This window comes from Phymastichus coffea, unplaced genomic scaffold (genome assembly GCF_024137745.1).
Source record: "Phymastichus coffea isolate CEN01 unplaced genomic scaffold, Cenicafe_Pcof_1.1 PCOF00113, whole genome shotgun sequence".
Lineage (NCBI taxonomy): Eukaryota > Metazoa > Arthropoda > Insecta > Hymenoptera > Eulophidae > Phymastichus > Phymastichus coffea.
The window spans coordinates 598,983-615,830 of record NW_026706924.1 but is presented as its reverse complement, the minus strand read 5'-3'; the positions used below and the strand labels follow the sequence as shown (position 1 = coordinate 615,830).

General features: G+C 36.0%; 1 protein-coding gene across 13 annotated transcripts in view; it reads left to right on the top strand.

The window, feature by feature from the left end:
• The window catches only part of LOC131670646 (pleckstrin homology domain-containing family G member 5-like), a 119,809-nt gene that overhangs the window by 75,312 nt on the left and 27,649 nt on the right, over positions 1-16,848 (top strand). For all 13 annotated transcript variants that reach the window (XM_058946398.1, XM_058946399.1, XM_058946402.1 and 10 more), the window contains 2 exons: positions 12,677-12,925; positions 15,719-15,822. In XM_058946398.1, the coding sequence (XP_058802381.1) occupies positions 12,677-12,925; positions 15,719-15,822 (353 nt within the window). The remainder of the gene's footprint in view (positions 1-12,676; positions 12,926-15,718; positions 15,823-16,848) is intronic.

Below are 16,848 nucleotides of genomic sequence, written 5' to 3'. Positions count from 1 at the left end.
GAGATTTGATTGGCCCGTGTCTCCAAAACCGCGTGAAAAACTGCCATAGACCGAAACTTTTTACAAGCTCAGTTTGCAAGTTTCCGCAACGTAAGCGCAAAAGATTTAATACCGAAGCAATTAAAAGCATCTCGAACCGGAGTGGTTGGTGAAAACCGAGATTCTGTACTACTACTTGATCTTTGTTTTTATATGAAAAATTGCTGACGTAATAAATAGTTTTCTTTTGCTTCTAACCTGTCGATATTACACTTAGGTAAAGTAACGTTGCGGTAGAGATGATTTTTTATCATAAAAGTCGATTAAAAACTTATAAATCTTTTTCTCGTTTTTCCTTTTTATATTCTTAGAAAAGAATGATTTCAAATGAATCATTCCACCTGCATTCAATAAAGTCGCTTTACCGCACGCGGCGAAAAGCCATTATACCTATCGGCTGTGGTAAAGTGCAAACAGTAAATCTTCATATCTCAGTACTCAAACATACTTAGGCAATTTTAAATCTTTTCTTACAAAAATCGTAAAAAATGTTGCTTGTGTCTTGTGCCGATCGGTTCCGTGTTGATCCTTTAGCGCTCTCTCTCTCTCTCTCTCTCTCTCTCTCTCTCTCTCTCTCTCTCTCTCTCTCTCTCTCTCTCTCTCTCTCTCTCTCTCTCTCTCCTTCTCCTTCTCCTTCTCCTTCTCCACACGAGGTCAAACTGGATTTATACGTATGTAAATCACTAACAGCCTAAAGGTGGAAAAGCTTAATCCTCTGGGCGATGAACATACATTCATGGATAACCCTATCAATGTTATTATTTCTCCCGTCCAAGTCATGGTCAAAGGAACGTTAATTAATTCTTTGAATACGATGTTATTCGTTTTTCACATAGATACCAGATATGCAATTAACCAGTTCTTTTGACTAATCAAATCATTTTTTACATTGAATTGAATGATACATATACATCATAAGCGCTTGGCAGTTTCTGATAGGAATGATTGAGTTTATTTGTATGACGAGCTATGTTATGATTAAATCGAACATCGATGCACGAAATACGAAGCTTGGAAACGTTATCAACTTAATTAAGAATGTCAGAATATCCTGTTTCCACAATTGCGTTAATTACCTGCAGAGCTTTTGAAATAGTATATAAACAATCGTGTCATCTCATTTATTTCCTATGTATGTATGTAAATATACATACATTTTAAATAACTTGAATTTATTATTTTTTACACATCAATATTGACTTAAGAAGAATCATCCAAAACTGTCAAGGGGGACCTTCGGAGCCGTAAGAATAAATACTCTTCAATTGAGAGCGCGGCTATATTAAATTCCACGCGGCGAAGAGTTTTATTAAAAATAACGAGCGCAAAGTGTTCCGATGAGAAATATTGCCAAGCTAAGTCTATTTTACTTTCAGCACCTGCGTTATTACACTATATAAACTGAACTGGTAACTTTGACTATTAATTTTCGTGTATTCCGATGGTTTCTCAGCCATGAATCTTTTCAGAGCTCACAATATCTTAAAAACATGTATTTTCACTTACAAGATAAATCAGCGAACAGCAGAAAGAGACACTTCTATTCCCGTTCAATGTAACTTTTTATTCATGTTCTCGTTTGTCGCTGTAGCAACGGGGAGTACATCTGGAAAATTGTCAATTCCATATTCGGGCACTTTCAATTTCTCAAATGTGAAAATACGATTTAAAATCGATACTCGTACCTAAACGAAGTGAAAATTCCAGCCGACAATAACTCAAGGAAAGTAAAAAACAACGTAGAGGAAAAAAGCGTTCGATCGAACTTGCGGCGTGAAAAATATTCATCAGCGCCCTGAATCTCAAACAAGACTTGCACACCGTCCACTCGACCCTCTTGACTTGACATTCTTGTGCTCGATAACTCGATAACCTTATACATCACCTACACACGCACGCGCGCACGCATGAACACACACACGGACTATTACTCTATTGTATTTACATCATAGTAAGAGCCACGAAGCAACAATGGTTGCTGGTGGAACTCTCAGAGTGAATTCTTCAACTCACTGCTTTCTCCGTCACAACTGACTGCACTAAAATGTTTTCACGATTCGCAGTGAAAATTATTTCAGTTATTATGATGCTAATGATTTCATATCGAACTATACGTTGGTTAACAACAGCCAAATGTCGTTCAAGTTACCGTCGCGACAATTGAGGCTTAATTACGAATTGTTTGACAACTCTTCGAAAATACCAACCTCAACTTTGACAAGTGCACTTTCGTTGCCAGCTTCTTGATTGTTGATAACCGTGTTCCGCATGCAGAGTGAACGTCGGTATTTTTCCAACGTACACCACTGGTATGAGGCTTACGCTGAGCGCACGTAGAGATGGTTATCGGGTTTTAGTTCTGCGAATCTCGAGTTTTATGAACTTGCGTTACTCCATGTGCTTCCACAAGTGTAACGATTTGCATTTACATACGGCTCGTTTCAAATCCTAAACTTGTGCGAAATATGTGTTTGAGTATTACAAATATATTGTTGCGCGTATCACCCGTAAAACAATTTGAGTTTTGGTATTACCTTCGATTGCGCGATCATTTTACGTGTATACGTGTTACGAAGGTTATATTCGGTGCATTTATTAATTGTAACGGATATTTCTAAATACTTAAACTATGGAAAGTTCGGTTGATGTGTATTTCAATGAAGTGATATTATTATTGCAGTATTTCTGATATTTCTCTTTAATTTTTAACTGTTTTTTGGTCTAACTGCATCTGATAAGACTGCAAACTTGCAAAATCATGGAATAAAAAAGAAATATAAACCTTTCATAATTTGGTCAAATATAGTATTAGAATTTATTAAAAAATAAAAATGAAATCGAGTGAGATAGATAAGGCTAGTAGAAGAAAATACTTGACAAGCAAATGAGTTAGAGTAGGGCCATTACGGAACATGCTGAATAATTTCACGCCGATGAAGGCATGCATTTAGCTTGCAAACGTAGGCCCAAGCAGAAAATTCTAGGATATCAACGAGACTACTCGCTTTCTTTCAATTCTAGCCAACTAATGTAAGCGAAATATCAGATATAGAGAAGGAGAGAAGTACTTTTGTTAAATTTACAGCTAGAGGCAATATCACCCTTGAGATTTCAGACGATAACCAAGACGCGGTTTTTTCATTTACACTCCATTTACATTTGTTTCCACTAACGTGTGCGTAGTTCATCGTAATGAATAGCTATCGATATCCAGTAAATATATATCGAATCTCAATTGGATATAAGCATCTCCGAAGAATTCCATCCGAATGAGGAATTCAATTGCTCAATTTTCGATACAATTTCCCACAACTTTCTTCTTTCACGATTTAAAATTCTCTTGCCGGAGAATTCTACTTTTTGAAACGTTAAAAATACATACATTTATCTTTGGAGCGTAACTTCATTCTAATTATCAACTTTTCCTCCTGCTCGGCTAAGCACAATAATCAGCATAACTATACCATTTCTCAACTTGCGAAGGATTACTGCTATTCAGCTATTCATGACACATTGATAAATTGATTGGGACAGGCAATTTTCGAGGTGACGCGTCGAATTGAAATCACTCAAAATGCAAAGCGCTAAACTTTTTTTAACCCCCACCCCCATTCCTCGCGAGCGTTCGTGCGTGACGCGTAGTGGCGCGTGACCCTGCAACTCCCGACGAACTGTTCACTCGATGTTGACACGGATTAGGTGATAGTTGAAGAGGGGAAATGTGAGTTTGACGTTAATGTCAGGGTTTTCTGAGTGTTTTAAACTTGATAATGGCGTAATTTTGGTATTTCCGAAATGTTGTATAGTTCACCTGTCTGATGTTAGTCTAAACATCACATTTCGTATAGCGATCAATTTACATATGTGTTGAAAGAAATTTAATTTTTGTATCGATAATCTTTAGTAAAGAAATCTAAAGCATCTAATTAAAAAAAAATATTTCTATGATACAAAAAAATCATCTGTCCAATATTAAACAACATCAACCATAAATTGCAACAATGAATTACATAAAAACATACTGAAATATTCAAAATACACTTGATATATTTTCAATACGCACAAAGTAAACATGAAGTATTACGGAAGTAAACTTTGACATTTTTTTAAAATTTCAAAGAACAAAATGAAAAATAAACAGTCCTCTCGCACAAGTTATGTTTCCTCTCAAGCTTGTGCTTGTGTGCGTTTTCATAAAAAACAAGCGTGGTAGAAGCACGTCCAAATTAAAGCAGATTAAGATATCATGAGAAGATAAAATTTAAGAATCTCTTATTCGTTTGTCAATTGTCTAATCGATTCAGTAGCTATCCATTGGGCATATTCGGACTCATCTGAATATTTTTCATATTAACCGGTACTTGCATCAGCTCAGGAAATGACCACTTGTATTTTTATCACTATAATTTTGATTTTCAGAATATTAGATATTTTTATAACAAATAATATTTTTACTCTTTCATGTAGAAAGTTTATTGAATCTCAAGAAGTAAAATTCAATTTTCTCGACCACTTTTCTTAGTCCATCGCTATACAGCAGTCTAATTCATCTCTGCAATTTTCCTTTGAGCGTCAAGCTCCTGAAAAGGACTTGTCGAGAAAACGACATTACTTTTTTTCTTGTTAAACGGCTCATGTGACGACGCAAGATTTGGTAAACTAAGTTGGCCAAGTGGTTACCTTTTTTTCTTATTTGTTCCGTGAACGCGAACTTTGAGCGCTTCTTCATTCGATTTCGTCAAGTGGATCGATATGGGGCACTTCGCTTTCATATACGAGTAAGTTTCGTTGACGGAATTAATTCCGTATATATAGCCAAGCGAAAGGAAGTACGCCACCTTTAATCAAGTCGTTAGTGATAAAGAGCTTTTAATGACCAGAGAACTTTTTCTCTACAAGTTCTCGTAGAATAGCAAAATCTGCACGCATGAAAATGATAATTGTGTGTTGTTTCTTTTAATTGACAATATGGTATACGTTAACGGAATTAGATTTAATCTTAAAACGACTGAGATCGATGAGTAAAATAAAATGATTTTCTTTTTTATCAAAATACGTGTCAATTAAACTGTGTTTAGTTTCAATGCTAATAAATAAGATGATAATTAAAAGTCTCATAAAATAACAAACAAAAGGGAGTTCAAGATTAGGATGGGAAGGCGTGTGCAATTTATAATAGATACGCTGAGATTTAATGTAACTAGTGATGGTAATTTATTCAAGAAAACAAAAAAAATGAATGAGAATGCGTTATATTTAGCCGGAATAAAAAACATTAGCACAGTAAATGCTGGTAGAGAGAGCCATAAAATAATTATATGTATATATATATATAAGGTGTTGCCCCATACACACACGGGCGCACCGCAGCCCCGACGTCTCGGGCACACACACGTACTGCGGTAACACCTAAGTTGCCGAGCTGATGGGCAGAGTTGAATCCCGGGAAACACCTCAGGGACGCACAAACGTCGCCAGCCAACGCAATTGGCCCTTACTATCGATGATGATCACACACTCAACCCCTTTGGTGACAAAACCACGCTCGATCACTCTCAGAACACACAGTTTTCTTCGCTTGGTGATTACCCAACAACAGTTCAGGAGCAACTCGGCGCTCGCGCACACTCACACCTACAGAGTTGTAGAATTAAAAAGTGGCGGTGTCGTCCAAGACACCTTTAATTGATGCAGGCGCGGCGCGGAATTTATCGAGATACGATCCGGCAAGGATAAGCAGAGTTAGCCGTGCTTAGCTGTTGAATTTTCAAACGGAACTCACTAACAATACTCGATTTGGCATCGAGGGAACCGAGGGAAGCACGGAAAACTCCTCCCTACTCTCTGGGCCCATTCCCTGTGGGCGAATCAGAAACCAGCGATTTTATGGCGCGCGTCGGTCATCAAGCAATTTGGGTTTCCCAGGCGTGCTGAGACCGAGAATTGCTCGGATTACGCATATGTGTTTCGCTCTTATATTTTTGGAAAACATTATAAATAGCGGACAGCAATTCGAGCTGTTTAACAGACGAAAGACATATGCAACGCGGGTTGTTAAGGCAAACGGACAAAAGTGCTCGAAATCCTCTAATCGCACTCATTCCTAACAGATGTCATGCAGGCCGGCGCGGCATTCGTGGTGATTTACGGACCATCGTTGGTTGTTTTATATTTTCTGCTCTCGAAGCATCGTTTAACACATGCACACACTCTTTCTTATCCTTGAAGCGCAAACTGTCGCGCAAGAAATATTGATGCCAGGTGGAGGGAGTATTCGTATGGAATATAGTCGCAACAAAATTAAATTAGGTCGAATATACAGCCAAGGCAGTTTATATCCACTGGTCTGTAAGTCAAGAAAAATCCATTTAAAAAATAACATTTCGCCCTCAAGGGCGTGCACGTATTAATAAAATTAATAGAAGGGAGAGTACAAGTAGGATTATTAACATTAGCACGCTGCTAGCGTCAAATTAAATGAGGAGTAATGACACGGACCTCTCCATACCCTCCCACTTCTCTTCGTCTCTCCCAAATAGCTAAAGCTGGACGAAAGTTTCTTCTCTCCAGGGTGGAGGGACACTAATTGAAAGTTACGAGCAGACGTGAGAAGGAGTGTGAGTGTGTGCCGAATACATTCAACCAGCCTGACGATTTTCATCGGTAATGGATTTTAAATGTTTTCACGCAAGTGTAATTATCATGAAAGGATCATTTTTCAATTGCTTTAATCGATGCAATTGCTTTTTACTGACGATTAATGACGTTCAAGTGCTTTCTCATCATTTACGACTTGTAATGTATGTGGTTGTTTCAAATCCTGTAAAATGTAAATTTTTATTTCAATACGATTGATGAAATAGTAATGTAATAGACATAGCTACATTATGTATAAGATCTTTATAAATAATGAAATTTGCACTGGAAATGAATTTACATAGCACAAAATTTGAAGACAAATTGGTGCAAACAGCGATTTGCATGTAATTGCAATTTCGGAAAGGTATAAGTTCAAAGGAAAATCATTTCATTTCATTGTGTTTACAGTAATTATATATTGCATACATGTAAAAATAAAAATAAAAAATGTTTGAACAATAAATTATTTTAAAATTTGAATAATTTACGATTTAATGTTTTTTATTTCCAATAATCAAAATTTCAATTGGAACCTTTAGATTGTCAATCTCTCGCATGTGAAAATCAAACAAGGAATCATCTCATAAAATAAAATGTAATCCATGTCTCTACAAATAACGTTTCACTTAGTTAATGACATCAGCGAAAAATATGTGCACCGTAGCCATATCACGTAGTAAACCGATAAATATTCGAGGTGCGAGTGTGTCTTTTCCCGGAAGACTGCAAAGTAAAAAAGAAATTTAGCGTGGGAGAAGAAAGAAAAGATAAAACCACAAACGCGTACAGGGAGTGAAAATACACATTAGTGTAGAGACGGATGGGGATAAACAGCTCTCTCGATGTCTCGGGGGCAATACTCTTGTGTCCATCTCCAGGTGACATGCCGCCGATTACGTACGTTTTATTAATCTACGTACTTTCCACCATGGCAACTATATTTTGCAAAGGATTTCTCATTGCAATGGAATTTAAATTCGGATTTAAAGCTTCATGTAATTTTTTAAATAGCGTTTATTATTACCGATTGGATTATGTTGTTATTTATTTACGTTTTAATTTTTCAAACCCCGACAGTATAACTAATGTCAATTTATTTAAATTCTTATGATCCAAAGCAAGATTATCTTCCAAAATTATAAAAAGTAGTCCGCAAAATTATTCGCAACACTTTAGCAACTTTAGCTTATTTTTTTAAGTACTTCTTTCATCTCGACCTATAACTATTTTCAGCTGCTTTTTATCAAAATTTTTTCTCAACAATATATTTAATTGAATTTACTTTATGCGAAAGAAATCTTTTCCAATAAAAAAGAAAATAAATATTTGCATGAACAAATGCTTGATACTATTCAACAAAGCTCAATCTTCATACTCAGTATCAGTTAAGTAATGTATACACTCTCTCTCAAAAAAAGAACTCGCCAGAGAGCACTCTAATCTTCGGTGAAGCAATAGCAGAAAGTCTACGCGCGTCCTCATTCATACTACGTAGAAAGCTAACATTTTTCTTGTGAGATACGCGTGGGAATGTTAATCCTCCCCCGGAAGCGCGTCAAGACCTTAGGGATTTGTTGATTTCGTTCGTGAGAAAGAAAAAGAAAGTAAACTTCTGCTTTCCAAGGTATTTCTGCCTGTTGCCATTGTTATTGCAAGAGTGCAACTCGCAATAACCCTCAAGGCTTATCAAGTAGTAGAAGCATTGATTAGATCAGACCCGTTAACAACGCAGAGGGCAAACAGCAACATAAAAAGTAAATCAGTGTACAAACAGTTATTACATAGTTCACTTGTTACCCTTCAAATTGGAATCCTAGAACCATATTCTCATTGCTAATGGTCATAAATAATACTACAGTTATTTTTACCCTTCCCAAAAAAATAAGTTTCCGAGTGTAAGGTTATTTAATTGCAAGTTATTCAAGTGCAAGTTATCTGCGTCTTTTTTTTACTTAGTTATCGAACTTGTATAATGGAGTAGTATTATGATTAAGATAATACTCCTGAAAAAGTGACTTTAAGCTGTTTTTTTTCTTTCGATCATATCTCCACGAAAGTTTTAGAGTGGGAAAGACCGCAAGCCTTTTGCTCGAGCTCGTCGATAAGTCACAGCTTAGTGAAACTTCTTTTTCTTGCTGACATGCCGTTTCTTACGATTGTCACTTAAGATTTAAGACTGCGTCCGCCTTCTCTCTCTCTCTCTCTCTCTCTCTCTCTCTCTCTCTCTCTCTCTCAGCATTCATTAATCATGACATGGCGCGCACGCGGTTGTGTCATCACCATCATGTAACGTGCTGCACGCAATCGGCAGCGTCGGCGAGGTCATTGATAACACCAAGAGATCAATGTGGGCGCGTACAGCGTACGCCAACCTATTGTTTGCTATCGATATATATATATATATATGAAACCGTGCACGGTTTTTTCTTTAAGGGGACCCAGCCGTTTTTTCTTAAATAAGAGAGAGAGAGAGAGAGAGAGAGAGAGAGAGAGAGAGAGTAAGAGTTGGCTTTTGAAAGCAGGATTCGGATAAAATGGATATTGACGTAGAATATTGAATGGTGTGTTTATTGCCTGATAATAGTTTTGCATTTGATAGTAAGAGTGAATAAAATAATTTTTTGTTGACAGAGCTGAAGTGGCTCATTTTTTACAAGTAATTGGAGATATTCTACATGTACGATTGGTTTGAAACAGATTTCAACCATCAAAACATAAACATATACTGCTTTTTTGATAATGAAATAAATGTAATATTTCTACAAACTTTGGCATTTTTTCACTTGACAGTCATTCATTTGATATTTTCATCGATTATAATAACTAGAGATACAAACAAATATTTGTTCTTTTATGTTGCTCATTTACATGCCGGATCGAAATTTGGAGAATAATCGAGAATGCCGAAAAATGTATATAACGTATTTCTAAATTTACACAACAATGAGCGTATAGTACATCTGCGTATATAGTACATCAGAAAGCAAAAGAAAAGATATAAACCATAAAGAAAAACTTTGCTTTAAAAGCGTAGAGTCATCATTCAAACTGCGTGCGAAAAAAAGGTTATAACAATTAATCATCAGCTCGAGCTTTTGCGAAACACGAAAGGATATCCAAGAGCGCAGTTGGATTTGCCACAAGCTCATTAGTAGGGAATAAAACAGTGATATCGTACGCTGAACAATAAAGCACCATAAATCACGAAGAAGCAACAACAAAAAATTGATGATAGGATGAGAGGTAGCTTCATTATCATATCGAAAGTCATTTTTAAAAATTCTTAGTGAACATACAGATTTATTCCGTCCGTTCTTCCAAGATTTTTGTCCATATCATCGGATATGTATGACAAGCTGCATCAATCATCCTATATTTTTATATGATTGATTGCTCTGATAAATAAAATTGATTTTGTTACAATTTGTGAACATGCAATATATATAGTCGATCAAATGGAGGATATACGCAACACGTCATTATAGTAAGAATGAATACGTACGACTTTTTCGTGAGTGTTAACTGGCGGAAGTTCGAAAAATAAATGTTGCTGTAAATAGCACCATTAGGCGATCCCCACTACGGTGCTTTTTATCACCTACTGGCTGTTTGCTTCGAAGCCTCCTGAAATCGATGAACTCACCGAGAAGCCAAGCTTCTTGCAAAACAATCACTGTAGAAAATTTTGTTCGCGGTACAATGTACTGAGGTGAAAATACTTTATTTAACATGAAAGAATTTCAATTTTTCACTTGTTTTTTATCTTAAGGAAATTTTTGTACCGTACTTTTAGTTTACTTATGTCGTGGAAGACATGTTTTTTGTCTCTATAGGAAGAACATTAATTTATTCGTTAAAGTTTCCTTCATTATTTATTGTCTGTCAATATTTTCAGCGACAGATTTAAATTTGTTGAGAATTAAAAACTCCTTTTTGTCCATTATAAACAAGCTATCCAGAAAATTTTCGATGATACGATGCAGACGCATTCCTTCGAGAATAGTATTTTTATTGTCATTAAATCTATATTAATCATTCAAACATATGTGGTAGGCATTCAAACAACGTACACCTGGGTAATCATTTTAAAAGCACATATAACCAGGTTACATAGTATCACGCAGCAAGTGCTCAATTTACCTTTACGAATGCTGCTCATTATACAGCAGAGGTGCCACGCAGCGACATTAAAAGGCGTGAAACGCGCGTGCGTTATTAATTAAAGCGATTCGAAACCAAATGCCATGCATTGTTATGATAATGATGATGACGCGTAAATCCAAAGCGACATTTACTTTAACCCTTTCATAATGCACTTTTTCGGTCAAGATTTCAGCTCTTACAGTGCTTTTCTCGAGTTAAAGAAAAATGAAGGTAGCTATGTTAAAGGAGTTTAATGCTTAATGCAGTATTCATACTATTTCAATACGTACAATTTTGAATGTTCATTCAAGATGAGAAAATATCTCTATTTTATGAATTATTTGTTTGTAAGCCACTTCATCTTCCATCGCTGGTCGGTTGGGCATTCAGTCGCGAAAGTCAATGCAAGGTTCGCATATCCGTATGTTGCGCAGCCTATATCAGCTTTAATTAACACGCCTGCACTGTCACTGCTAATGATTGCGCTAACGCGTAGAGAGCTTTTTCTGTGCGGTCAAGTGTCATTGACTGATTGATTACTCGGCATATTGGAAGCGACTTTTTTTCTTTTCAGTAATTCTTTTTCATCTCTGTGGTTCTATCTGATAATCCGTAAGTTTCAAAAAGTTGGTTCTTATGATATCAAAGTTTTTAAAAGAAATTCGTTATATTGATTAGAACTTTTTTCATAATCCCTTTTTTTGTGGGATGTACATTTGCGGAATTTTCAGTTGCACATAAAATTATTTTTTTTCCCCTTACGTTTGACTTACAATTCTTGAGAAAATGGCTTTTATTCAAGTTTATTGAATACATTTTTAAGAATACGTCGTTCATTTTACCGAATATTTTCTTAATAGCTCATTGCTTTTCAAAACAAAGCTCATCGTCCCTTAAGATTCCATATAATTGCACAGAAAATTCATTCAGGCTATAAATCACATTTCAATGCTTGAACAATGCTCTATAGAATCCTTTTGTAATACAATTTCTAAGAGCACGTATAAATATCAAAATCACAGTACGTTATATGTTCTATTCACTTGTCCCAACGTTGCAATTTCTAGTCATCTGCTCGCAGAGTGCACTCCAGCAAAACTAACACAGAGCGATTAGATAAAGGAATCTTGAGATGAATCTCATATGAAGTAAAAAAACATCTTCACTTTTGAAGTTTCGTGAATTTAAGCTAACCATTCTGATGAAATTTGGAAGATCTCTGGCATTTAATTTACAAAGTAAATGCAAAAGGAGGCAAAGTAGATGCTGGCAACTATTCGACAAATAAATTAGCAAATACCTTAGCGAAAACGTTTCTTAAGTGAAATTCCTAGGAAGTTCGTATGCTTGCCTCTTCTAATTCGACGATAATGCTATTGATTTTTAATTAGGAGATGTATATCTATAGTTTTACAATGACAATTCAAGTTTCAAGATTTTTTAGCTTTCTTGCATTATCACATAGTTTTATGGCAAAACCGAAAACTCACTCAACTTGAATGGGCATAGTTCGAAAGTAGATTGAAATGATTTTTATGTCACTCGTTTTGTAAATAAAGCCTTTTCGTACTTGACAAGAAATATACTTTTTTTTTCTTTTTCAACTTTGTAATAGTTAAGAATGTAACTCTTCGTCTGTCAATAAAGAATTTTTGAAATCACGATTATGAAATATAAAACAACGTTTGAAACGATACGAATTTCTTTGCAAACATTTTTGTACTCACTGGGATAAAATCTGATGTTTTCATTGAAAGCGATGATATTTTACAATAACCAACATTATAACTCGAAACGTACTACTTTCAAAGAATAAAAAAAAGTTTGAAAATATTTTTTCATTTTCTGTTTATAGGTACGTTCGAGGTCGTTAACGCAACTTGATGCGCTCGGCACAAGTATGCTTGACGCGGGTGAGCATATGGATACCCCATCCCATCAGCATCACCGAGATAGTCCTCATCACCATCATTCCCTTCATCATGATCATTCACATAATTTTGGCGAGCCAAGTCCGCGACTCCTCGTGCCCAATGCCGCGAGTATATCCACTACCGATGGTACCAAGTCTAATCGAACCAGGCATAAGCTATCAAGGTCACAGGTGAGTGCTTCTTTTCTATTTTAAAAAATCTAATATGTACTGAGTAATATTTAAACGATACTCTATAGTTAAATATTATTTATGTCATATAAAAAAATACAATTAAACATCACTTAAACGTAACAGCGATCATATACAAACACGAAATTTACTTCGGTATTCCATCCTGCAACTTACAGCTCATTGTGCGTTCATTTAAATCATAAGTATCGTCATTTTGATATATCTACGTATGTTCTATCTTTTTCATGCTTTAAAGCATTGATAAAAACTGCGTACTTGTTATCGTAAACCAAAACGAGCGTTGCAAAAAAAAGAGAGTTTACGTTCGCGTTCGTATACCCATCGAATTTATAACTTCGATCTTGCGGGCAGTAATCCTCTATCCTTCATTTATGACTTAGAAGTAGCCCCGCGTACGACATTACTACATGCGAGCCTGCAGCAGTTTTACGAGACCAGACGAAATAATGTGTGTGTGTGTGTGTATGAGTGTGTGGTGGATTACCAACGCTATTCATGCGAAATCGTAGTGAAGATACAGCTTATGAGCCAAGATATGATCGCACTCGCGCGAAGGAGAGATACGCAAAAGATCATTGTCTCTTATGTGTTCTTCGAAAGTTTTTTTTAGCTATTCATCTGAATGATATTCATAATCGATGATGTATTGTCATGTGGCATTTCGCGGAATTGATGTATCAAAATTTAATTAAAATAATTTACAATGTATACAGTTCGATGTTAAATCGTTTTTAATGTATATAAGTGTCGGCATACTACGTTCGTTATGTTAACAGGCCGCAGGGACGCAGTGTCATTAACCTTATTAGTAGCCATAAAGCGGCCTACGCATTTAAGTGCAGACACAGGGTTTTAGGAAGGGGAATGGGGGTTATATACTAATTGACCGCTAACTTCGACCATTGTGCATATCTATTATACTAATACTCTTTTTAAGTCATGCAAACTTTGGTATTAAACTTTAATTTATTCCATACAAGAAACGTAAATCTTCAGCCTTTTTTATTTCAAAAAAGAAGTATTATATCAGTAAAGAATTATTATCCTCAATCAAGTTGAAATAGTTAATAAGAATTCATGTCTGACCATATCGTACCTCTTCTACTTGGAATATTAAAGTACGAATTTTTGCTGTTTAACGATATTTTCAATTTATTAAGCATTATCAGTTTTGCATTAAAAATATGAATTTTTACGTAGCTTAAAACGGTCGGTCTATAACTTTATCAAACTAAATCTCAGAGCGGATCGACACGAATCAATGGCATTTGATTCAGATTACAAAGACTCATCGTATAGACTATTCAATAGCAAACAAAAGCATCGAAAGCTTCACGCGCTGCTGCTGTTTTGTGAAAAATTTTGAAAAACTTTTCAATATTGTTCTATCCAAGTGTGATGCTGCTCGCGCGGATATTTATTCGAATCAAATTCTCAACTAGAATCCTTTATAGACTGACTTATATTTTATCATTTTACTAATGACTTATAGACCGTTGAGGTTTTAGCAAGGTCATTTTATCTTTTCTTCGCTTTCAAGCTTTTATCTTTTGACTTTCTTATTCTCCAAAACCTGGGTTTTCGCAGTCATACTCTTTTAATTTCAGTCAATAAAATTATTTCATATTATCTCATAATTTGAATTACTAAAGCCGTGTAATTTTACGACTTTTGTGTAATTAATCCATCCCGGAAATCAATGATTTTATTACAAAAAAATCCGAATATTTTTACAACAGGTGGTTTCTATTAAATGATGAAATAAGGAAAAAATTCGTTTCCGTGGGTTGAACCATTCGAAATTTAATGGATAGAAAGCTTCCGGTCATCGATTCTTCATTTTTGCAGTTTTTTGACGGCTGTTTGCCAAGATAACCAATTTTAAATTTGAATTTTACAAACAGAAGCAATTGACTTTAAACTCTTTTTTCCTGTCGTATTTGTACACCGCCTATACATTCAAACTGATTAGCAAGCGATTTAAAAGTTCAATTCGATAAATCTACTTAAAAATTTCGTCTAATCATCTAACATCGTAGTTTTAAACTTCTGAATTTCAGCGACAAATTATAAAAAATATCACAATATAAGGTCGCAAATTTATGTCTAAAGTTGTCAATTGAAAGTCAACATTTGTTGTTTTGTGTAAAGTTGCCCACTGGGCGTAAACGCTTGGCGATGTCAAAAGAGGTAGCACAATCGAATAGATACAGCGAGGGGGAAGGGGAGATTTTAGCAGTGACAGAGAGAGAAAAGAATCGAATTATATACATAGAGAGAAAGAGAGAGAGGGAGAGAGAGCTAGCTCTGTCTGCCTTCAGGGACATGAATATCCCTTTGGACTATAACGTCACACATGCACAAAATGAACGATCGATATTATGCAAACACTGCCTGTTAACTTCACGGACGACATATTAACGCCACTTTGCATGCTATATGCACGACTCGTTACTTTTAACATTTTTCTCTCTGCTTTTAAAATGGACACTTACGCGTGCACGGTTTAACTTTACACTTTGGATACTTAATGAGATTTTAAGTGACATTTTGGCGTTGAATGTATTATGCTAAAATGCTTTATATTGTCTCAACTTTTTTTTCGTGATCCACTCTATCCCTTGGCGACGTTTTTGAAAGTGTAAAATAATATTTCGGTTCTAGATTGTCAATTTCACAAATCCCATTCTGGTTTCATTACTTTGTTACATCAATTTACATTCAAAATCATCATCTCCGAAGTGATGAAATTTAATTTTTTTCTCGCAGGTATCGAGCAGTGAGTATTTCAGTGTGAGCTTCGAGGTGGGCGACGATGCGGGTACGATAGACCGGGAGGAATTTCTGCCAGTCACTAAGGGAACGTATCTAGTGTAAGTAAATAAACTCAACTCAACTAGGCACTTCTCTTTTTTCTTGACTTTCCACTTCTGCGAGAGATACACCCTTTCAATTTTCACACGTGAAAATTTACTCGCTGATATTCCAAGTGTAAACGCAAACGATATCGTGTTGATTTTAATTAAACGAATGAAAATTTCCAAATGCCATTACCGCCGTACTGAACCTGGAATGTAAAACGAAGATTGAGTTTTCGATTCTCAATTAAAAGCCAGAGAGAGAGAGAGAGAGAGAGAGAGAGAGAGAGAACTTTATTTACTCCACGGTAAAAATTACAAATTTAGTTACAATACAAATGTAGTGTAACTAATAACAATAGTACAGTTATAACATGTCAGCAATTAAAGTCGTATGACATAAAATTTCCAGTAAGTCACATATCATAAAGTTTTGGTAGGTCACATACATAAAAATTAGAATGAGTCATACACATAAAATCAAAACCAGTCGTATAACATAAAAATTGATTAGTCATACAACATAAAATAAAATAAAACAAAGTAAAATCAGTCATATAACATACTAATTAACAGCCAACAGATGAGACGACGTGCTGTTCATTTGCTGATTTCTATCTAAAACTCCGGTGTTTGATGTTTTAAGTGCTGATTGCACAGTCAGGAGTTACATTAATCGAGGCTAAGTTTGCTGAGTCAAAAACACTAGTCGGCCCGTACGGCCACACCGTTGGCCACTCCACCCCGACCCTCCGGACCACTGTCTAGGCTCAGGATGTACCCCCGAACCGCTACCTTGAATGAGGCAAGCGTCGGAAGCTGCCGGACCGACTGAGGAAGGGAGTTCCAGTATCACGCCCCCGCGACCCCGAATGATCTTAGTGCAGCCTCAGTGCTCACCGATGGCACCTTCAGCTCGGCCCTCTCGCTACAGCCCCTCCCCGGGTACCTGGACACGTGCAAGGCAAATAAATGGAATAGGCACTGTGGCTCCCTCATTCGCAGAACCTTGTACAACAGTACCGCCAAAAAGTAATTTCT